Source organism: Alternaria postmessia, assembly GCF_024291825.1.
Source record: "Alternaria postmessia strain BMP 2775 chromosome Unknown scaffold_11, whole genome shotgun sequence".
NCBI classification, from domain to species: Eukaryota; Fungi; Ascomycota; class Dothideomycetes; order Pleosporales; family Pleosporaceae; genus Alternaria; species Alternaria postmessia.
In genome coordinates, this window is record NW_026260084.1 from 274950 (window position 1) to 297420 (window position 22471).

The 22471-nt window shown below is 52.2% G+C and overlaps 8 protein-coding genes across 8 annotated transcripts; 4 read left to right on the top strand and 4 right to left on the bottom strand.

Annotated features, from left to right (window-relative positions):
* Positions 1 to 140: 140 nt before the first annotated feature.
* J4E82_002773 (uncharacterized protein) lies at positions 141 to 1151 on the top strand (the record flags this gene model as incomplete). The annotated part of the gene is made up of 2 exons (XM_051729070.1): positions 141 to 284; positions 345 to 1151. The coding sequence occupies 2 exons, from the start codon at positions 141 to 143 to the stop codon at positions 1149 to 1151; spliced, it is 951 nt and encodes a 316-aa protein (XP_051591162.1).
* Positions 1152 to 1511: 360 nt separating this feature from the next.
* J4E82_002774 (uncharacterized protein) lies at positions 1512 to 2992 on the bottom strand (the record flags this gene model as incomplete). Its single annotated transcript, XM_051729071.1, has 4 exons — positions 1512 to 1739; positions 1794 to 2185; positions 2242 to 2706; positions 2791 to 2992. 4 exons carry the CDS (start codon positions 2990 to 2992, stop codon positions 1512 to 1514), a joined length of 1287 nt encoding a protein of 428 aa, XP_051591163.1.
* A 674-nt stretch (positions 2993 to 3666) lies between these two features.
* On the bottom strand, positions 3667 to 5226 carry J4E82_002775 (uncharacterized protein; the record flags this gene model as incomplete). Its single annotated transcript, XM_051729072.1, has 4 exons — positions 3667 to 4135; positions 4201 to 5030; positions 5084 to 5153; positions 5207 to 5226. The coding sequence occupies 4 exons, from the start codon at positions 5224 to 5226 to the stop codon at positions 3667 to 3669; spliced, it is 1389 nt and encodes a 462-aa protein (XP_051591164.1).
* Positions 5227 to 6134: 908 nt separating this feature from the next.
* Positions 6135 to 7659, top strand: J4E82_002776 (uncharacterized protein; the record flags this gene model as incomplete). The annotated part of the gene is made up of 2 exons (XM_051729073.1): positions 6135 to 7174; positions 7230 to 7659. 2 exons carry the CDS (start codon positions 6135 to 6137, stop codon positions 7657 to 7659), a joined length of 1470 nt encoding a protein of 489 aa, XP_051591165.1.
* Positions 7660 to 10457: 2798 nt separating this feature from the next.
* J4E82_002777 (uncharacterized protein) lies at positions 10458 to 11527 on the top strand (the record flags this gene model as incomplete). Its single annotated transcript, XM_051729074.1, has 2 exons — positions 10458 to 11187; positions 11259 to 11527. 2 exons carry the CDS (start codon positions 10458 to 10460, stop codon positions 11525 to 11527), a joined length of 999 nt encoding a protein of 332 aa, XP_051591166.1.
* Positions 11528 to 12678: 1151 nt separating this feature from the next.
* On the bottom strand, positions 12679 to 13108 carry J4E82_002778 (uncharacterized protein; the record flags this gene model as incomplete). The annotated part of the gene is made up of 3 exons (XM_051729075.1): positions 12679 to 12797; positions 12908 to 12968; positions 13028 to 13108. 3 exons carry the CDS (start codon positions 13106 to 13108, stop codon positions 12679 to 12681), a joined length of 261 nt encoding a protein of 86 aa, XP_051591167.1.
* A 565-nt stretch (positions 13109 to 13673) lies between these two features.
* On the bottom strand, positions 13674 to 16939 carry J4E82_002779 (uncharacterized protein; the record flags this gene model as incomplete). The annotated part of the gene is made up of 3 exons (XM_051729076.1): positions 13674 to 14885; positions 14938 to 16758; positions 16811 to 16939. 3 exons carry the CDS (start codon positions 16937 to 16939, stop codon positions 13674 to 13676), a joined length of 3162 nt encoding a protein of 1053 aa, XP_051591168.1.
* Positions 16940 to 18246: 1307 nt separating this feature from the next.
* J4E82_002780 (uncharacterized protein) lies at positions 18247 to 22451 on the top strand (the record flags this gene model as incomplete). Its single annotated transcript, XM_051729077.1, has 3 exons — positions 18247 to 21953; positions 22005 to 22109; positions 22166 to 22451. The coding sequence occupies 3 exons, from the start codon at positions 18247 to 18249 to the stop codon at positions 22449 to 22451; spliced, it is 4098 nt and encodes a 1365-aa protein (XP_051591169.1).
* Between the last annotated feature and the right edge of the window lie 20 nt (positions 22452 to 22471).

Here is a 22471-nt window from a genome sequence, read left to right on the forward strand (position 1 = left end):
CCCGAGGTCACTACACTACAGCGACTTGTGAGATGGATACACAATCTAGACAGGTATTGTCTCCGCCGGCCACTCCTTCGACAGATTGCGCGTGTTCTGCATCGGGTGCCAACGTGATCACAACCGCCTCCAGCTACGACATGGTCCCAGCGGCAAATGCTGGTGCTCACAGCACGGAACCTGACCATGCGGGTAGTTTCGAAGGACTCCCCATGGCACTGAATCCATACATGGACGACATGCTTTGTCAACCGACATTCCACCTCTTCATGGAACTACCCATCGTACGAATATTATCGCGCTCATGGTTTGGTGTTCATACACTAACTCTTGTGTATCGCTAGGAACTGCGTTGCTTGGTTTACGATCAGTACTTCTTAGAAGAAAAGAGTTCGATAGCCTGTCGGAACTGGCCTCACTTGCAATTCTCTCAAGAGTACGAGCGTTCGATCCGACTCAAAAGGAGGACTGCTCCGTTTCTTCCCTCTCTTTGCCTTGTCAACAAGAAGCTGCAAAGTGAACTTCTCCATTGTCTGTTGGAGGCAGCTCATTTCGAATTTGACGATGGTGTAGTCCTTGGTCGTATCCTGGTCTTGTTGGCCGACTGTTCCTTGCGACTCCATCTTACAGTCCGAAAGGCTACAATAGGAAACGTTAATGGACAACGGAAGCGCCTTCTTTTCGGATCTGAAAACAGAGAAAGCCAAACTGATGCTCGTAAACTTGCGCAAGAATGTAACAACCTCTTGTGTTCTACGATGCCATACTTGCCAGAACTTCGCGAGCTCAATCTCAAACTGTACGCGCCATTACTGTTTGGGGACACACTCTGGAACGGTTTCCAAATTACACCTATATATTCACTTGCAGTGGATAACTATCTATGTGGTTTCGAACTGGATGCCATCCTTGGTTTGGGCAGACTGGAAAAGCTTAGCATCACAGGCATCAGTGGCGATTGCAACAAAATTGACCAGATCAATCGTACCGGCAACATTATCATCGACGATGGTAAGTCGAGGAACCTTACAGCCATCCTGGACCTCTGTGAACAGATCAAACATGGTTTCATTATACAAAAACGCAGCGTGGTGATCAGAGCTCATCTTCGATATGCCGTCAATAAGGGTACAGAGGAAACACTCGGGTGATACAAGGAGATGACACCGAGCCAGATGGTACTACAGGATAGCGAGACAGGACGACGTGAGACCAAGCGACGTTGATGGGCTGGGTTACCAAGGTGCTTGCGCTAACTGCTTTGGGCAAAGCATAGCTAGCCCGAAGTCAGCGAAGTGTCTACGAATAACAACTCTCGAGGTATTTGATGCATCAGACATATACTCTACTCGTTAGATCGTGACAATGCATGCGAAGTCCTCTATGTATACATAATATCTTGCTGCTGTTAGTGTCAAAGCACGTTCATTGCCATACGTTGCCAAATAAGCAGACCACAAACACTTGAGAAGCGCGGTACTCCATTCAATTTCTCATCGAATATCAAAACGTCACGATGGTAATTGTAGTGCCTCAATCTTTGCACTAGATCCCCGTCCTTCTATCAGTTCAGACAGAACAAGCCCAGTGCCGGGCGCATGTGATATACCCCAAGCACCATGGCCCGCCGCTATATAGACACCTCCATTCTCTCCGTCTTTGGTCTTGGTGCCTCCAAGCTTGTCGTCTGGTATTCGCGATACGATAGGTCGACCGCTGGACGTGACTGGACGGAAGCACTACCTCGAAAGTTAGTATATGTCCAGAATCCTACCCCTAGGATAGTGACGTACCAAGCCTTCTCTCAAGACCTCCATGTCCTTTCCCGGAACATTCATCATCATAGCTTTTGCGCACTGTCTCAACTGGGCAATGGCCTTGTCGTTAGCCTTGACATCCGTCGCAACATCTGGTAGTGGTATGCTTGTGCTATTCAGTCCTGCCAGGTACAGTTCTCCACCCAGTCTCGCAAACCATTCTGGCGAGAAGCCAAGTGTATCTGTTGCGAAGACTGCGTGGCAGACTTCCTTATCGAGCTCTTCGGGTTTGTGGTGTGGATTTCGGACGAGCAGCGAGTGGCCAGCTAACGAGGAAACAGGGATGCGTGCTTTGGACGACGGAAAGAGGGTGCTGAAAACACGAGGAGACCAGGCGCCAGAAGTGATGACGAGGCGAGTACACGACACTGTTACAGATTGTCAGTCGCTATGTGAAAGTCGAAGTTGTCGACTGGGATCTTACACTCTGTGTCCGACTCAGCGTCATCGCTCGTTGAGATCCTCAAGCCGCATAAGACGTCGTCGGCGTCTTTGATGATTGCTGTCGTCCTCGCAGGCTGGTGTATCCGTACTCCCCTTTCTTTGACCTCTTTAAGCAGCCATTGGCAGAATCTCAAGGGATCGATCTGTGCCGTAGTACCATCCCGACTGATGACCTCCATGATGCCTTCCTGTGTACGCCGAAGCCATTCCGGGCCGGCAGCCTGCTCTTCCCAGGGCTTGTTGTGGTTCGCTAGCTGTGCTCTGCTCGTCCCATTCTCAAGCCAGTCCTCGCCGCTGCCGCCGATGGCTGACTCGCTGTCTTGCGAGAGGGAGATGCCAGTCGACTGCGAGTAACCCCATGTTGAGCGTCCAGAGTGCGCATTGGCAAGGTCGGCGTGAAGCTTGAAGGACAACGCGCCAAGCGAAGATACCGACGGGGCGAACCCTGATTTGTAGTCAGATAATGCGATCAGGGTATAGATGACGCGCCGCGCCCATCCCAGACGCGACGGAAGCTTCCCATACGTACAGTCAGCACTGAGGAACCCCGCAGCAAGGCCAGACGCGCATTGGAACAACTCCGGACTTGAATCAATCAGGTGAATTGTCTTTGGGTCTGTCGCTCCACTCTCTGTGAGGTAGTACGCGGTACACAAGCCGATGATACCGCAGCCCAAGATGGCAATGTCGTTGGTGTTTTCCCCGCAGGAACTATAATCTACACCTGGCATACTGAACTTCACGCCTGGCAAATCGAGGGACAACGTAACAGCGAAACGAACAAGTCGACGCCTCCATGCCCGAGCCGCCCGCCGCCAGACCTTTAAAGGTGCCAATAACTCCTCTTCGTCTAGGCTGGCGCACAAACGCCGTCTCACATCACAGCATAATCATCATGTGTTGGATCATGTTCCTATCCACCTCCGACGCAAAACATCGTACGAGCTGTTCCGCATACCTTTGCTGATCCACTCCGCACCCTAGTCGACGTCCCAAACTCGGGTAAGTAGCATGACCGACATGGCCTGATTTTCTCCAGAACACCCTCTGGAGCCCGGCCTTCCGCCGCTTTAGATTACCGCTGGTCCGACTAACTGATGCAAGACTCGGATCATCTGCACACTTTGACGTCCATTGTACGTCCGGCTATTGGATGCCATCGTATCATCACGAGAGTTAAGGAACGCGAAACCCCTGCATCGCATATATGGGACAAGCAAGAAGACGCGTACATTGAAGAGCTTGTGTGGTGCATTGCTAGCTACAGAGACTCTATTGATGGAATGATGCTGTTTTCTACGAATGATGCCGCATGTATCCTTCCTGTTCTGTCATCCTCACACTTTTTACGGCCCGACCCAGCGATCCTGACCGACCTTGCATATTGACCCGCGTACTTGGTGATCTATGCATTGCCACGAGGATTGAGCATACCCTGGACAGGCTTGTAGTCCTTGAAATGGCTTTCGGGTTGCTCATGCGCCTCGGAGATTGCTGCGTCACCCACGATAGCCTGTCCAAGAAAGTCTGTATCAAGACCGTGACGATAGGTTTTCTCCCACAGCCTGCGAATGATTGTGGGAGCTTCATTCTCATGGTCTGAGAATGCTCCAGGGATGCTTGTGGAAGACACGTCTGCCATCTCAGTCACACCCGTCATAGGCTGTAAGCTGGATCCCGCTCCGTAGCCCGAGCCATCGTAGAGTCCTGTATGCTGGCCCCAGGTGCTATCGTGCTTCCCCACCTCTGTCGGGCTGTGGAGGTGGCTCTGCACAACCATGGCGTTGCCCTCGTCCAGAGCAATGTCTAGATATGCTGGAAGTTTTCCCGCTGCAAACGCTTTGTCAAGCTTATCATCAGATATAAAAACCATCCTACAAGGTGCATATACGAAGTCAGTGTGTTTCTCAGATGCAATTCATTCAGGAACATTTCGTACCCATTTTCCCGAACGATGGAGCCAAGTTCCGACACTAATATGTCTGCTTGAGGACCAACAAGCTTGAACGGTATCTCATTATCACATTGAGCGTTGTCGTCGCCACCCTCCGAGTCGGAAGCGAGCAGCTTGATCTTGAGTCGACATCTCCCATCTGCTCGACGATAGGTCCTTGCATGATAACCTTTATCGAGTATGACTTTTGCCTGCTTTTCTACCATCTTGTTTACATCTGGTGGATTCAGTGCTTTGTTGGTGGCACTGCCTCGTGTACAAACTTGCTCGTCGTCTGTCTTGTGGGTCGATGAATCTTCCATACGATGTACACCAGACGGTTCTTCACAGGCTGGTGATTGTCGTGGTTCTTCAGTGTTATTGATTTTCGTGAGGGACTCGTCTGGAAGCAGATGGTTGAGCTCTAAATTGTCGTGACTGACAACGGGTTCATCGAGGTAGATTCCAGCACCATGAAGACTATCAGAGACAGCACTCTTTGTTGACGCCGTACTCTTCATCGTTTCTTGATCCTGGTTATATGCTAGGATGGACGTTGGCGAAGGGGGGCTCCCAGTCTGGTCCAACTCCAAGATTCTCTGGATGGGAGCTGGTGAAAGCGGTACAGTCCCAAAAGGAATGAGCGATAAATCGACAGATGATTGCTGATTCCGTTTCTCAGATGTCGGAACAGGCACGGGCGAGGAGTGGTGAACCCTCAAGCTTGAGGTGATAGAGTCTTTGCGGTCGAGATCGAATATTGGTTTGTCAGAGGGTGATTCCTCAAAGTCGAGTACGAGGGATGAATTAAGGCGGTGTTTTGGGGTATAAGGACCCTGTAAAACACAACTTCAGTAGATGTTTCGCCACAATTTGAAGGGACACTTACGTCGGCCGGCGGTGATGCAGGTGTGTCAAGCTGCTTGGTCTTGGTAGGCGACCGCAGACTTCGTAATGAGCTAATGCTGCGCAGCTTTTGCTTTCTCAACGACCCCATTAGACCTTTTCGTACAGGTGATTCGTCACTTGCATCGGGTACGGTGGAGTTTGCTCCTGGTGAATATGGATTCGGAGTCTCATAAATTGGTTCATCGTTTTCATTTCGCTTAGGAGAACGTGAATGAATCCTTGAGATAATTAGCATGGCAGAAACAGGGTAGGAAAGACCGTCGCTCACGGTGCACCGCTCATCCGAGTGAATATATCCGAAACGCTCTTCTTGGCCTGGATGAGGCGATCGAGAGGCATGATGGCTTTTCGTTGCTACCTTGGTTATACACTGTAGGCTCGAGAGTGTGCTGAAGACTACGAAATGGATTGAACGGTTGACGCCACGAGCAAGTACAAGCGTATGGCACTTGAATCCGAGGCTCTTGACCTTAAGCTATGTTTGTTGATATATAGGTCAGCTCCTGCCAAGCTGACTTTACGTGACATTGGCTGGTAGTTTGCAAGAGCATTGTGATGTGTTCGGCAGGATCAACTCGTCAGCAGATTGAGGAAGTAAGAACCGAATCTAGGGATACATAGGATGGCGATGTAACATGCTGAGTTTGATCGCATATCCAGAGATAATCATTGTGTATTGACGTATGGCGTATGTATGTATCGGAACGCTCACCCAATCTCGCTGATGATGAACGCATGTCTTTAGTGAGGCGTGCAAGAATACATGCCGCTGGATCTGAGAAGGCGTGAATGGACAACGCTTGGCTCAAGCGGTGCACGTGATTGGACCAGCCCGTGCACCAGACCCTTGCTTAGCTCCTTCACGTCGCGAACGTTAGCAGTCGTGGAGTGCAAGCGCATCATCAACTTTCAACGCCGCCCTTCACCCAATTTATATTCGAGTATCCGAGTAGGAGTCGCCCATACGTACGCCACACTCATCGTCGCCAGCTTCAGACGCGCCACACCGGCATCGTTCTCGACTAGCCACAATGGCGCGTGGTCGCCCTTCTCGAGCTGCAGCGCGTCGCAGTACGCCTGTTCGCAGCGCAACACCTCAGCAGGACAGTGACGAGGAAATGGTAGATGCACCAGAATCGCGCGCCGACACACCCAAGGAAGAGGAAGAAGATGCCGACTCAGCAGTTCAAGGAAGCGACGAGGAAGCGGCACCCTCTGAGCGCTCGCCCTCTCCAGCAGTCATCCAGCCATTTCCCCGCAAGAAGCGTCTTGGTCGCCCTCCTAAGAACAGGCCACCAGACTGGAACGTTGTCGAACCCGACAACTCCGAAGGCGGTACACCCGTTAAGCGCAAGCGGGGACGGCCGTCAGGCGGAGGTCGAGGACGGCCACCAAAAGGAGGGCCATCGCATACGACGCGCGTCCCAATTGACAAGGAGGGCAACATGATGGATGTAGTCAATGATGAGGTCGACTTACCGGAAGACGAGGAAGGCGAGCAGAAGGTCGACAAACTCGGCAACCTTATGGGCGGACGAGACTACCGTGTGCGCATATTCACTATCAAGGGCAGAGGCGACAGACAGTACATGCTGTCGACAGAACCAGCCCGTTGTTGTGGATTCAGGGATAGTTATCTGTTCTTCACAAAACATATGAAGCTCTACAAAATCATCATCGACGATACCGAGAAGAGGGACTTGATCGACCGCGACATCATCCCACACTCATACAAGGGTCGTGCCATTGGTGTCGTCACAGCCAGATCCGTCTTCCGTGAGTTTGGCGCACGCATCATCATCGGAGGTAAGAGGATCATCGACGATTACTATGTTACTGCAGCAAAGGAAAGCGGCGCAGTCGAAGGGGAAATTGCAGACCCCAACGACAGGCTACCGCCTCCTGGGGAGCCATACAACAAGAACCAATACGTCGCTTGGCATGGTGCCAGTAGTGTGTACCATACTGGTGTGCCTAGTGTGCCAACCGCTAATGGCAAGCCTGTGCCTGGGAAGCGGAAGGTCAACATAACCTCTGCTAACTGGCAGTTCGAGCATGGACGAGCTGCAAGGTAAGCAAAACTTCCCTTTTACTAACCTATAATCAGCAAAGCTAACTTATCCCAGTCGATTCAACTCAAACCTCTCTAAGCTACGGAAAGCAAACCTCACTGGTGTCTACGATCCACACACCAACCTGATGTGCTATCCAAAGGTCACACAACCTACACATGCACGATGGGAAGAGGTCTCAGCCGAAGAAACCGACGTGCCTCCGCTGGTCCGTCGCAAATACCTCGTGGTCGACTCTGTTTTCCAACAGCCCCCTTTCGCCGGGCTAGGTATACCCGGACCCGACGGTGACTTCGTTGATGTTGGCACCAATGGCCTACCAGTCTTGGACGACGAAGACAGGCTAAAAATGAAGCCCGAAGAACTTGAAGCTCTTGAGCAGGTCAAGGCTGAGGAACAAGAGTGGCGTAGTCAATGGGGTGGGGAGACCACTGATGGTGCAAGAGTGAGACCGAAGATAGGCTTTGTGGGCGTCCCGGTTTGAGACATCCAAACCAGACTGGAGTCCAGGAACCTATTTACTCATATGTTGTCTTAGATACCGGTACTGTTTCCAGCACGGCGCGATTTGGCGTACGATATATCAACAGGTCCCGTATTCAAGAAAGAGGATCCAACTAGGTACATCTCGCCATATTGCGATATCTGAATGAAGCGCCGCACGGACACGGCTCCAAGTCATTCATAATACACAGTTTACTGCTCTTTTACATTAATGTCTTGGCCATGATCTTACGACCCTTTGCATCCCGTGCCTTGACAATTCACGTCTATCCGCTGTTCGTTTGGCGCGCTACGTACATGTCGTTGATGAATGGCGACAAGGCCGAGCGCCACGTGCTCCTTGGTCGCAACATACACACTGGCACGATGATAGCTTAGTATAGGATCGTTTAATGCCTTGATTACAACGCTTCCTCTGAATAATGCATCGCCTCTGCACAGGGAGAAAGAGTGCATGGACGAATGTACGGACCAGAAAACATATTCTGAGATAAAACATCTCAATAAGCGGGTCCCTGCCGCGCACTGGAATTATCTCAAAACGTCATTGACACAAGATACTGCCTTTTTTCTTCATGACCAACGCAATACTGCATTCTGGTCGCCACATCAGGGCTGCTGAGTCTCCTTCAGCAGCATACAAATGCTCTCTCGGTGCCTGCGTCTGACGTGTAGATATCGCACCAGCATTCCAAACTACAACCCCATTCTTGATATTGTCGATGTTCTTTCCCCTGGACTGCAATGCATTGCGTCCGACTACTGGTTGAGAACGGATATGAACCTCTATGCTGCTTGTTACATCTAACACCTTTCTAAGTGCTAAATTCCTGTAACAAGATGTCGGAGATGGATCATCTGTAATCGCAATGTGAAGTTCAATTAGTAAACGAAGCTCTGGTGATGATGCTCAGAGTGGACGCATGTTGAGTTGTGCTGATACCTTGTGGTATCACTAGTCTTAGAGACGCTTTTGATAGCCCACTTTCTACATGAGTGCCTTGAATAGTGAGTGGCAGCGCACGTCCAGCAGCGATCTTATTGCTACGAGTCTGGCACCAAATTTGGCTTTGCTTCGGCTCATAACACCATTTCAACAAAGATGCTCGTTTTCTCACAAAGTCGTTCGGGCACTGCCATTGCACGACGTTTGAACAGGCGGCAGCATTCTCGTCACGATGGTGATGTGGTCTTAAGACTGCTGCGTAAGCGGCAACGATTGCTTCGTAGACGTCGTCGTAACGTTCCCCTATCCTTTATTGGATCACCACGCACCAGCTCTACCAGCATCGGCCCGCACTGACATGTTGTTCTGCGAAGAAGAGGGCACATCTGGTCCGCTGGAGTATTGGTAAGAGCCACATGCTCTCCTGAGAAGCCCGTTAGAGGATAGCCGGTAGGCGGCAGTATTACTGATGTAGATCTTGTGTACTGAGTCAAGAATTTCGGTGGTAAGATCTAGATCGCTGTATTGTAGGCGGCTCCGATGCGATAGGTCCGAATTCTGGTGCCTGAAACGGTGACGAGTCGGTTGGTGGAGCAGAGTGCGATGCCCACGACAAAGAACGCATGAGACGCTAGCCCACTGTTACGCACGCCATCTTTATTCAAGACCAAATTCGTGCGCAATCAGTCCATTGCGTGGCGGCTGCGGAAGATAGGATGACAAGAGAACGATAAGGCAAAAGTAATTTCGGTACCGCAGGATTATGAGAGCTGATCAATGAACCACCGGCTTGTTATTTTCTTACTACCGGAGAGCCCCCGTCTCACATGCTCGTAAAGCTTGAGTGGAAACTCGCAGAAACTCACCAGGGACCCTTTGCTCCAAAAGAGCCGGAGGCAAAGGGACTCGTGTGACGCTTCGGTTTTGAGCAGCAATAAAGGAAGGAAGCTAAGGCTAAGCTTCTATGCGGCTTCCCTGGTGTTTCCACGAACAAAGGAAGTTTACCCCAGGTTGCGCAAATCTTCCGGCAATAGGCCGCACTATGGAAGTCACGATAGATTGCAAGGTTGTGTGGGGATATGAAGATGTGTGGGTGGAATAGTTAGCGACCCGGCAAAATAGATTGGAACTATGGGGTGCAGATGCTTCGAGAAGGAACGGCTTCGGACCTTCATCTACGCCAGCCGTGCCTGAAGTATACGAGCATATTGAGGGCAATAATTGGGGGGTGTGCGTGACTGTGAAGTTGATCCGGAGGGGACTGGATGCAGCGCGGCGTTGGGGCGTATTGGGTTTGGCTGACGGCATCTTACGACATGCTACATTGAACTTGTTTCGTGTCGCCACTGAGGTGCACCGAGTGATACAGGTGGGTCGAGCACGAGAAGGCTAATACCAGCTCGTGCTACGCCTCGATTGCACGTCGGAGTTGGATAAGCCCGTTTACGCCTCCCTCAGAAGCAAGAGAGACGGAAGCCTGGGACAGCGGCCCCGTCGTCTGGTGGTGGTAGAAGCGGCACATGCAAGCAGGAATCAAGTCCGGCAGGTTGTAGGACGAAGACTGCAACGGCGGTCCCCTGACTTGGGTAGTGAAACGACGGGGCGGGCGGCTGAGTTCCTGAGTTCCTAGCGTAGGGGGGCGTGTATCGGAGGGTGGGCTCAATTAGCGTAGCCCCGATGCGGGCAAGCGCACTAGGGGTCCATGGCTGCGCTTGGCAGCTGCCTATTAAAGTGTCCGTGAATGCCACCTGTCCTCTTCGCCGCACAGCCCGGGTCCTAGTGATAATCACCCACTATGCCCACTCATAGCCCCGTCAACTGTCGACTTCACCATGGCTCAGTACACCTTCGATTCTAGTCTATTTTCCCAGACCATGAACAATTCGGCCATGACTTCCACGCCTCTCCCCCCACCATCCGTTGAGGCCATGCCTACTACCATCAAGATGGAGATGATTGAGAACTACGACCACTCACCCTCACCCGCACATCACTCGTCCAACTCGTCGGAAGCATCACACACACCTGCACCCGAGAGCAATGGCTCCAAGCCCGTGAAGAAGCGCAAGTCGTGGGGCCAGGTGCTCCCCGAACCCAAAACCAGCCTACCCCCACGGAAGCGGGCCAAGACCGAGGACGAGAAGGAGCAACGGCGGATAGAACGCGTAAAGCGCAACCGCCTCGCCGCCCACAACTCGCGCGAACGCAAACGACAAGAATACGAGGTTCTACAGACCGAGAAGGACGAGCTCGAGGCCAACATGCAGGCCTACAAACAAAAGATGGCCGAGATGGAGGCCGAGCTTAGATATTACCGCTCCAAGTACCCTGGCGAAGCACCCCAACAGGTCTTCGACCTAGCTACACCACCCAGCGACACCTTCGACACCATCTGCCCCGCGCAGATCCCAACATCCTTCCCCAGCCCTCCCGAGTCCATGGACTCGATGGACTCACCCCGTGACTCATCCTGTCAACCCGAGACACCCCCGTCAAGCTTTGAGGCTTCTCCCGAATTCGACTCGACACAATATCCTGCCGCGATATTGTGCGACCTGCCGTGTCAGTCGACTTCGGGAACCTCTCTACGGGCGATCTGGGCCTACCTTTCTCTGTTCAACCTTACGCTCCAGTCGATGAGAAGTCTGTCGTCATGGAAAACTTCTTCGACTTCGAGCCCTTCCCAAAGTGCAGTCCAACAACGACTGCACCAATGGAGCCCGCTTTTAGCATGGTCGACTCTTCTTCAGGCGATGTCTTCGGTCCAACACCCTTCGACCACAGCTCTTTCTCAAACTCTTATGCCTTTCTTGACGGCTTTGATGCAAAGTTCAACGACTTGCAGAGTGCCTCTGGCGCAACTTCGGTTAGCGACGAGGCCCTCGCAGCGGGACAACTTTAGCACTATCGCTGTCGCGAAATCCACCAAGGGGGCGAAGAAGCAAGCTGAGTTGGTGGATGGTGGCTGTGGTTCACGACTGATGAGGTCTTCTAGGCCTAAGCAATTGGGTAGGCGTAAGGTGCGATCATTGAGGTTAACGGGGGCACTGGGTTGGGAAAACATGGGGTGTGGCATCACTACCGGGCGTGGGACGGCGTTCTGAGCGTGTACACTCTTGTAGCAACAGTTTCGTTTAGACTTGGTAACCTTTCTGGATATTGTTTCCTTGATGGGACATATGGCGGACAAGATACACCAAGGGCTGGTGCCTTTATCTGGCCAAATACCATGATCTACTATTCATTTACCCTTCTTCCTTTGCATCGTGATGTCTTCTCATTGACTTGGATGCTCGACCTTCTCCATGTGCTTTTTGTTGAGTACCCACTGCCACTCCAGTGTGTCACCGATTCTCCACGATTCTCCCCCCTTCCAACGCTAACCATCCCACCTCCACTTCGGACTCCGGCTCAGCTGAGGCGAGACACACTTCGCATGCAGGCTGACGCCAACAACCTCCACTCAAACTACCAGCCCAGTTGACACCAACTTATTCTAGGTCGTCTGATGACGTGACCAGGCACTCGTGAAAGTCTATTCATAGGCTGCTGCGGAATTCAAACATCCGCAATACGAAGCAGTCGTAAACTTGTACTGCTCAGCTCATCCGTGTCGGGACCCATACAAGGGAATCGGTCTTTGCAATGTGCGCGGGGCTTATCAGTTTTCGCTTAACCACATGAAAAGACCGGCCTGAATTGCTCAACACCATTTTGGCGTCGCAGGGCATTGCATGCAAAACAACAGTACACCGCACGACATGTACACCGCTTTGCCCCACAAACACCGGATCTAGAACATATTGCTTTAGGATGGCATTTTACATTTGTTGCTTTCATTCGTTACAGTCGTAGCTATCTGGGCCCTTGCATGCGCAATGCAATGCAACGCAACTACCGATGTCACTCGGAGTCCGTCGTACTGTAGATGTTACTCCTTTGCCTGCTAGCCAGCCATATCTATCGGCTGTGGCAACATGCCCTTGCATGCATCGGAATTTCTTCCTAGATTCCGAGCTTTGCACTACCCTGATAGCTTATTTGGTGACCTGCTTATTTGGTGGCCTGGTCGACGGGGGCAGGCTTGTTTGAGTCGGCAGCTGCTTTGCCTTGGCCGGTGTGGCCTGCCTTTGGTGCGTCGCCGGCGCCAGAGGCGTTCATGCCTTCGATAGCTATCTCATGTTAGTATTTGCTTTCCTCTCAAAACATTCCTTTTCCTTCTTTGCTGTCATTTGAGGAGCAGGAGCAACGAAGAGGGGTAGGTGGGGCAAACGAGTCGTACCTTCGCCCTTCTCAATCTCTGGCATGGGAGCGACATTGTTCTTTGTGTGCTGGAGAGTTGCCTGCCATATGGTCAGAGCCGAGCTTTTCGTAAGAAGTTGTAGCAGACAAGGGTACTTACGTCTCCAGAAGCACCGTGAACTGCGTCCTGGCCGGCCTCAATGGGGCCGTTGTCTGAAGATCCGTCTCCGTTGCGAGGCATGATGAAATGTAAGTATGGGTTGGGTGGTGTGATAGTCTGATGGGATTTTAGGGAAGAGGAGTGGAAGATGTGTTGATATGAGGGGTAGAAGTTCCTGTCGTGTTCAATTTCTATCATCTCGATGATGTATTTTGCTGTGATGTCATGGTGGAGAAGGGGTACCTGCAGAGCGGGTCATGCTCACGTACAACACTGTTACTAACGATCATCACGAATTCTATCTTATTTCATACTTATGTAATTCAGTCGAGCGCCTGACTTCTTCTAGTCTTTCTTGTGCTGTGGTCTTTGGTCAATTACAAGTTGGCGAATCGAGGAGGCGTGTCGTGACATCCTGAGAAGCTTTTAATTCGACGATGCGATGGAGAAAGATATACATAATATCCATCTGGGGCTTTCCAATCCCTTTTGGTATCATTGACTATCAATCATGACCGAGGATATGCAATGGCAGTGAAAAGACAACCTGAAAATTCAATCTGCATGCCGCTTTTGTTAGAGTCCCAGCGTCAGCTGTGAACAAGAGTATATACATCATGCTAAACTAAGTGCACATGTGAAAGACTCATCGCGCACTTCGAACCCATCCTACTACACCGACACTGTATCCCACTAATCCGCCCACCCTTTCGCGTCCTCTCTTCGCCTCCTCCTGCCACTTCCTTAGCTCGCCTACTAGGTCAGAGTCTTTGACAACAATATCTCCATGGAGTCGCAGAAATACGCTCATCCAAGCTTGTACAAGCTCGTAGTCTCGGCCTTCTTGGAGTCTCGCGGTCAACGCTTCGATAAACGTTCGCAGCTCTGTGTATGGCTCCGTTGTATCAAGAGTGCGAATTGCAATATCCGCTGCCGAAGGCGGGAGTGAAGAGAGGTGAGTTAGGAGAGGAGTGTAGTCAGCGGTTTCGGTCGCATGTACAAGGTGACGGCTGAAGACATCAGTAGATGTGGCGGCGCTAGAGCGCGAAGCAAGCGCAGAGCTGGAGATGCGAGACTTCGGATCTTGATCGAGTGGCGCGAGAGCATTGTCTTCTGCTCCCGAAACCTGGTTTTGACCAAGTGACGGGAGGAAGAAGGGGGCCTTTTCTGGCGCTTTCGGAGCCTCTTTGGGCTTGTTGCGGGCACGGATAACGTCAAGGTGTAAGAGGGTTTGCCAGCGGGACTTTGGAACCAAGCTCAGTGTTGTGATCTTGTCGCTGAGTTGGTCCATGACCGGAACGGTAACTTCATCCTGATCCTCATCCTCCGCCTGCTCTTCGGTGGCAGCTTCAATGATAGCGACACCGCCTTCGCCAGATGCTGTTGGCGCGCTGACCTCGGCAATGTCGTCCTCTGTTATTTGACGGGTTGATACATGCGTGAAGAGTGTTCGGTTTGTCCAGATATGCACACCTACTTCGCCGTCTAGGCCGGTGGCAAGGAACTCACCCGAAGGTGAGAATGCCACGGTGTTGCACTTTTTGGGCAGCTTCATAGCATCAATGAGATGGCCGGTTGGTAAGTCCCAAACTCTGACGGTGGAGTCTGAGGCAGCAGAAATGATCCATCGGCCGTCACTCGAAAAGGTGTAATCGAGGGTTTGCAGTGCAACATGGGATTGGGATGCCCATAGTTCTCGAATGAGTTTCTTGGTTGTGATGTCCAATACGCGGATCGAGCCATCGTCACAGCTTAGTGCTATCAGATCACTGTTCCGGTGGTAGCGCAGACCATTGATCTTCGTCATAGGGTACCAATCAATCTCGTGAAGTAGGATGCCCGTAGCAAAATCCCAGAACTACAATATGCGTCAGTCGCTGGTGGATGAGAAAGACGGACGTTTGACTTACCTTGACTTTGCCATCGTCGGAACAACTTAAAAGCGTGCGATTGAGAGCGTCTACAGCGAGACCAGTGATGGCTCCTTTGTGCTTGCCTTCTCCCTTTGCAAACTTCCGAGGTGCATCATCCGCAAACTCTAGAGCCTCTTCGGCCTGTAATTGTCGAAGTTTGTGCTGTTTTGCTTCCACTGGAGTGAGTCGAGCTGGGAACCTGCGTCGGAATTGGCCAGATTGAAGGTTGTACATATCAATGGAGCCACCTGCAGATCCGATCACGGCAAACGTGCCGCAAGACGAGATTGCAACACTCTTGACTTCTGTACCATCGCCTGTGTCGAAAGCCCATCGGCCGGCCCGTTTACGGCCCCAGAACCAGGTTCTTGCAGTCTTGTCACCAGCGTGCCCTGTGACGATGCTCTCCCATCCAGTCATGTTAACTTCTATAGCTTTCTTATCCTGCCCCTTGACCTTGGATGAGTTATTCCATATACCCGCTACGCCAGGCATCGCACCCATGCCACCGTCGCGATTGAGAGAACAAGCCATGCAGGTGATTGCTGGAGCTTTCAAATCTTCCAACTTGACATGATGTTTGGACGCCTCGGAATTTCCATTGAGCAGCCCCATCTTCTTTGCTTTCCTCTGGATAGCACCCTGGCTAAGCTCTGTGCTTTGTCCATCTCGTCGCAAGCTCCAGCCCCAGAGACTTCGGTCTTTGCTAGCGCTGAGAAGCCATTTGCCGACATCATCAGAGCCGTCCGAGTTGGAAGGAAGGAAGCGGAGAGTTGAGACTGGTGCAGCATGACCGCCGCGAGAATGCAGAATGCGCGGTAGGGGTGAGAAGGGTGTTTCGTCAAAAATCCAGCTCTTCAACGAGTTGTCCAAGCCACTCGATACAATGACCGCCTGCCCCGCGAGGAATTCAATCTTACTGATACCACCACCGACACCTCCGCTCGCAGATGGAGGCGGCCCATGAGCCCCTTGGAGGGTACTAGTTTTACGACCACCTTTGTTGAGGTCCCAGAAGGTGATGTCGCCGCTTTCATGACTAGCTGTTGCCATGACACCGTCTTCGCGACCATCGTCGCCGGCACCCAGTCCGTCGGTCCTGAAGGAGATGGAAGTCACTGAGGGTTTCCGCGAGCCACCCGTGTTCAGGCGCATGATCTCTTTGTCTGCACGGATATCGTGTATCGTGATTGGACCTGATTGGTATGCGATAGCGAGGAGCGACAAAGCGGGCGTCGGCTGTAGTGCAGTTACAGCGCCAAAGTCTGCTGCTGGTGGGAGGAGTGTGTAAAGCAGCTTTCCGGTGCTGATGTTCCAAATCTCAACAGACCCATCGGCTCGGCCCACGAATATCTTGTTCAAGTAGGTAGGCATGTTGCAGATGCAGCCAGAGAGCGCACTGGAAGAGGCGCCCTGTAGGGTCGTGTAGTGCTCCAAGGTAGCTGTCCTCCAGATCTCGATTTCGGTCTTGCCACATCCTACAATCCATTCTCCCAGGACTACTAGCCTTGTGATGCGCTGTATGCCGCCGCGTGGTAGCTCCAACTCTGCAGTCTTTTTTCCGCGCTGAAACACCCACACGCCAGCCTGGGTTTTCGACTTGGGACTTGACCAGGCTGCAAATACGACCTTCTTCCATGCCACAGTCGCAGTGATATCCTCGGGTGTCTGCGGTCGAGTTATAAAGACAAGGTTGAGTCCGCGCTTGAGATCGTAGGTTTGGAGAGAGCGGCCGACGGAGGTTGTGATTTGGAAGGTAGTCTTGCCGAGGGGAAGTGTAGTAAAGGGAACGCCTGTAGGCGACACTAGACCAACAGTCTGCCATGGAGTCAGCGGTGCGCAAGTATGTGATGGCGTCGTTGGAGCTTACTCGGAACGGCGCAAATATCTTAGACTGGCGGACCAGCGACGCAGAGCTCGTTTCGCCATTGCTCTGTGTCTTCTGGCGTTTAGTCACGGGACCACTGCCGGTACTTTCCTGTACCTTTGGACCTGCCATGTTATGTGTGTTTTGGGGAAGAAGGACTAGAGCGCATGCATGGACTGGTGTTCTCGCAACCTCGGACGGCGCGACCAAAAATTTGGGAAATGAGATTAGATCAGATTGAGATTAGATTAGATAAGATCGACGCCAAGTGATCGACCCAGCGTCAGGGTCCGTTTCCCGCTATGCATAGCACAAATGGCAGTAGTAGGCTTCGACGCAACCTTGCCATCCTTCTTCCAATGTACAGCGCACGTATGCATCTGTAGCAACGTGCCCTTGACCATTGAACACTTGTGGGAAACATTTCGACCTGTATCTACAATGTCTCAAGGCATCAGTACGTGCTCTCCAAGCATGCCAGAAGCCTAGCTACAAGTCACGCCGGGCGGGACCCGTTCCGATGTGATGTGCAACACGTGGCGCACATGTAGACTCGCTGCAGCCCGAGAGTGGACATCTAGAGCTCGAAACGGCACAGCATATGCATGCGGCGCACAAGTCTGTCCATTGAGATCATGGGGTTGGACCATGCTGCCAAGTTGCGCTGAGTGACGTACCGTCTGTGAATTGCTGTTTCGAATTCCTTCTTGCCTAGAGAATCATCTTCTACTGCGCACCCGAAGACATGAGGAAGCCGTGAGGATACTGTCGCCGAACGTCGATTGTGCCAGCCATCTCGCGACCCTGTCCAATTAACCCCGCGACGCACGGGTCCAAGGCGTGGTAGCATGGAGCAGTCACTCTCCCGTACAGTGAGTTCTGAGAGCACACGGTCATGGCAACAACTCTCGAGTGCGAGCGGCGCATCAGCAGCAGGTCGCAAGGCAAGATCGAGCGAACCCGAGACTGGCGGAGACAACGTAGAGCGTCCCAGTGTGTCAGTCCCTTCGCTTGGTCGCGCGGCGATTCGACAGAGCCTGCCCGCGCGCCGCCCCTCCAAGGCATCGGATAGCAGTCTCTTTGAGTATTTTGGACATGCCTGGTCTGGCTCTGCTGTCGACGACTCGGATCAAGCGACGCCAACGCTAGAGAGCACCCGGGGAAGTCTTGCAAGCGCCCCAGTAAATCCTCTGCTGCTGCCGGATTCCTTCCGACATGCGCGAGCTGACGTCGGCACTGCAGCAGCGACAGAGTCGAAGCGACTGTCCATCTCCTCGTTTGTGTCTGCCATCTCCAATCGGGGCTACAGTTGGAGTGGAAAAAGTTCGGTAGCGGGCTCTGAACCGGAAGGTACGTACGTCATGGGCCGACACGGCCTCGTAGCTTTTTCACATGCACATGGCGGCCATTGACTGACCCACCCACTCTGCACAGCAAGGATGGAGAACCCACACGGCACCACGACGGCCACCTCGTCGCTGTCCGTCACTACCTCGAGCCAGAATGGCAGTCTCGGCACAAAAGCCTCGCCTACGCAATTGCTGTTTCCCCAAGACCAAGCCGCCAGCAATCAGTCCGCGAGCCCCAGCGCCGCCCCAGTCCACCCCGCGTCTCCCCACACCAGCCAGCCGCCTCTGTCAACCCAGCCCCGTCGCTCACGCAGCCGGACGGCCCAGAGGCGCATCAGCGGAAGCACGGCTACGAGCAGCAGCCCGGCTAGTCGAGAAATGAGGGAGAAGAAGCCGACAAAAGGCATCATTGGCGTATGCGCACTCGAGTCCAAAGCTCGCAGTAAGCCTGCGCGCAACATCTTTGGCAAGTTGGTCGACGAGTTTGAGGTCAAGATCTTTGGCGACAAGATCATCCTCGACGAAGCCGTGGAGAACTGGCCAGTGTGCGACTTCCTCATCTCCTTCTTCTCCGATGGCTTCCCCCTGGACAAGGCCATTGCCTACACCCGACTGCGCAAGCCCTTCTGCGTAAACGACCTGCCCATGCAACAGGTGCTGTGGGATCGCCGCCTGTGTCTTGGTATACTGGACAAGCTCAGCGTTCCTACGCCAAAGCGCATCGACGTCAGTCGAGATGGCGGACCGAAGCTACCGTCGGCTGAATTCGCCAAAGCCTTGTACGAGAGGACAGGTCTGAAGCTGGAAGGACCTGAAGACGGCACTGGTGGAGGCTTCCAGGCTCCGAAGAACATTGAACTCATCGACGATAACAACACCATCCGCGTTGATGGCGTTACCCTCACAAAGCCATTCGTAGAGAAGCCAGTGAGTGGTGAAGACCACAACATCCACATCTACTTCCACAAGAAGGATGGCGGCGGGGGCCGCAGATTGTTCAGGAAGATCAACAACAAGAGCTCGGAAAAGGATGAAACTCTCGACGTACCGAGGGCCATACTCGAACCAACAGGCAGTTACATTTACGAGCAATTTCTGCAAGTGGAGAATTCTGAAGACGTCAAAGCCTATACCGTTGGACCAAACTTCTGCCATGCCGAGACAAGAAAGTCACCAGTAGTTGATGGTCTTGTTAAGCGCAACCCTAGCGGCAAGGAAGTCCGATATGTCACGAAACTGAGCGAGTCAGAGGCCGCTATTGCAGCAAAGATTTCAGAAGGATTTGGCCAGCGGGTGTGCGGATTTGATCTGCTCCGCACTGGAGACCAGAGCTACGTTATCGATGTCAATGGGTGGAGCTTTGTGAAGGACAACGGCGATTATTACGACAAGGCGGCCAACATCCTAAAAGACATGTTCCTGAAAGAGATCGCGCGGAAACAACGCAAAGATGCCGCTCAACATGCTGCTGCGGACGCACAAGCTGGTACAGACATTCCTGGAAAGGGTGCTTCAAACCATCGTAAGACTCTTGGGAAACTTTTCAAGAGTCCCAGCATGTCGAGAATGGGAAATCATGCGCACAACCTCCATCATATGCGGCAATCCAACACTATGCCCTCGTCACCCGACACATCACTCAGTTCTACCCCTATCGCATCCTCACCTAGTTTCGAAAAACCCAATCCTGCTACAGTTCTGAGCCCAACAGCCTTTACTTCTACTTCAACACCAGATGGCCCGGCGTCCGAGCCTGATATCACACTTCCGTCTGCGTTCGAAGAAGACGATCTGGAACTCGAACCAGAAAGGTCAATGTCAGAAGATCATCTAGAGGTACCCCCTCCAGCAACGGCGGCGCAGTGGAAGCTCAAAGGTGTTGTGTCTGTCATTCGACATGCGGATCGCACTCCGAAGCAGAAGTTCAAGTACACTTTCCATTCCAAGCCATTCGTCGATCTACTCAAAGGTCACCAGGCAGAAGTGCTACTGATTGGAGAGGTAGCATTGCAAAGTGTGAGCGATGCCGTCAAGTTGGCTATGGACGAAGGCCTGGAAGACTCCAAGAAGCTGCGTGAGCTGCAATTGTATCTGAATAAGAAGGGCGCTTGGCCTGGAACAAAAGTGCAGATCAAGCCTATGTTCCGGAAGCGAAGAAAGGAAGAGCTGCTACCAGGAGAGACTTTACCCGAAGAAACTCCTGAGGCACAAAAGCCTGAGCCAACTGCTGATGCCAAGGAGACGACCGAGGCTACTGGCGAAGAAGGCGGACCCGAGCCACTTAAGAACAGGAGTGACTCCATGTCTGGTGTTACCTTGTCTCGTATCACCGCGCAAGATAACAACATGGTACTGGACAAACTACAACTGATTATTAAGTGGGGAGGTGAACCTACTCACTCCGCTCGACACCAAACACAGGACATGGGTGCGAACTTCCGCAACGACCTCTTGTTGATGAATCGCGATGTATTAGACGATGTTCATATCTTCAGCAGCTCGGAGCGACGAGTGACCACCAGTGCACAGATATTTGGAGCGTCATTCCTGGAAAAGGAACAATACCAATCTGAGCACATCTCAGTTCGCAAGGATCTTCTAGACGACTCGAACGCGGCAAAGGATGTCATGGACAAGGTCAAGAAGAAGCTCAAGACTTTGCTACGCGCGGGCGACAAAGCTCCACCTCAGTTCGCGTGGCCGAAAGATGTACCAGAGCCCTACATTGTCGTTCGGCAAGTGGTGGATCTGATGAAGTTCCATCAGCGCGTTATGAACCACAACTTCAAGAAGATCGAATCCGAAGCGATCTCGTCGCTAGCTGCACTAGCATCTCCACCAGGCGGGGCACAATCGTCAGGGCAATCCCAGTACACCAATGTTAACCACATTCAATCGCGCTGGTGCTGTAATGAAGGCCCTGAACTTTTCAAAGAACGGTGGGAGAAGTTGTTCAAGGAGTTTGGAGACGCTGATAAAGTCGACCCAAGCAAAATATCTGAGCTTTACGACACGATGAAGTTCGACGCCCTACACAACCGCGCCTTCCTTGAATGGGTGTTTACGCCCGATGCCAGCTTTGTCGATGAAGACTCAGTTGCGGACGGGTCAAAGCAGACTACGCCTGACAACAGTTCCGGGAAGTCGATACCAGTTGGCCCGAGTCCATCAGAAGCTCAGTTGAAGGCGGAGGCGAAGGAGAAAGAACAGAGCACGGAAAAGACCCATGAGCGCGGTAGCCTGTCCCATCGCATGGGTTTCAGGCGCAAGTCTGAGCTTACCGTCAAAGCTCCTGCGCCCCCATCGTATGTACACGAGTCGTACTTCAAGCTGTATTCTGGTCTCGGGACCGCGACGTCCAAAGCACAGACTGATGCGCGACTTGTCAAGTTACGTGAGATGTACCACCTCTGCAAGGTCTTGTTCGACTACATCGGACCACAGGAATACGGCATCGAGAGCGAGGAGAAGCTAGAGATTGGCCTACTTACATCGCTTCCACTACTCAAAGAGATTGTTGGAGACCTGGAAGAGCTCCAGGCGTCCGACATGCCGAAGAGCTTCTTCTACTTCACCAAGGAATCACACATCTACACATTGCTCAACTGCATTCTGGAGGGCGGTATCAAGACCAAGATCGAACGCAATGCTATTCCAGAGCTCGATTACTTGTCGCAGATAAACTTCGAGCTCTACGAGTCGGAGAATGCTAGTATCGATGATAAGCCGCACACCTTCAACTATAGTATTCGCATCACGTTATCGCCAGGCTGTCATGCCTTCGCTCCACTTGATGTGTAAGTCACGCTTTCTGCCTTATATACCTCGGTAGCTACTAACGTGAATAGACAATTGGACTCACGCCATATGATTGGCTTCGCGCCTCGTCGCAGCCTCACTCTCCACCAAGATTGGAAAGAAGTCCTCGAGACTCTTCGCGCAAAGTTCCATACGTAAGTGTCTCTCATAGCTATCAAATGCTTCAGAAGCTTGCACTAACGATTTCCAGCGTCAAACTCCCGAAATCCTTCGTCGCCATCGACCTCAGCGAAAAGGTTCCTGAGGCTTTCGAGCGTAGCACCAACGGGAATGGGAAAGAGCACAACATGACCGAGAGTGAAGAGCGAGGTCGATCAGACGAGCGAGATGAAGACGCGTCACACATACCTATTGCAAATGAGAAGGGCGAAATAATAAGCCCAGGAGAGATTGTAAGTCCGGAACGCTTGGCGCTTGATAAGGAAATCAGTCCAACGGGCTTACCGCCGCCGGCGCTAGACGTAGAGACGGAGTAAGAAGAAGATGAGGCATTATT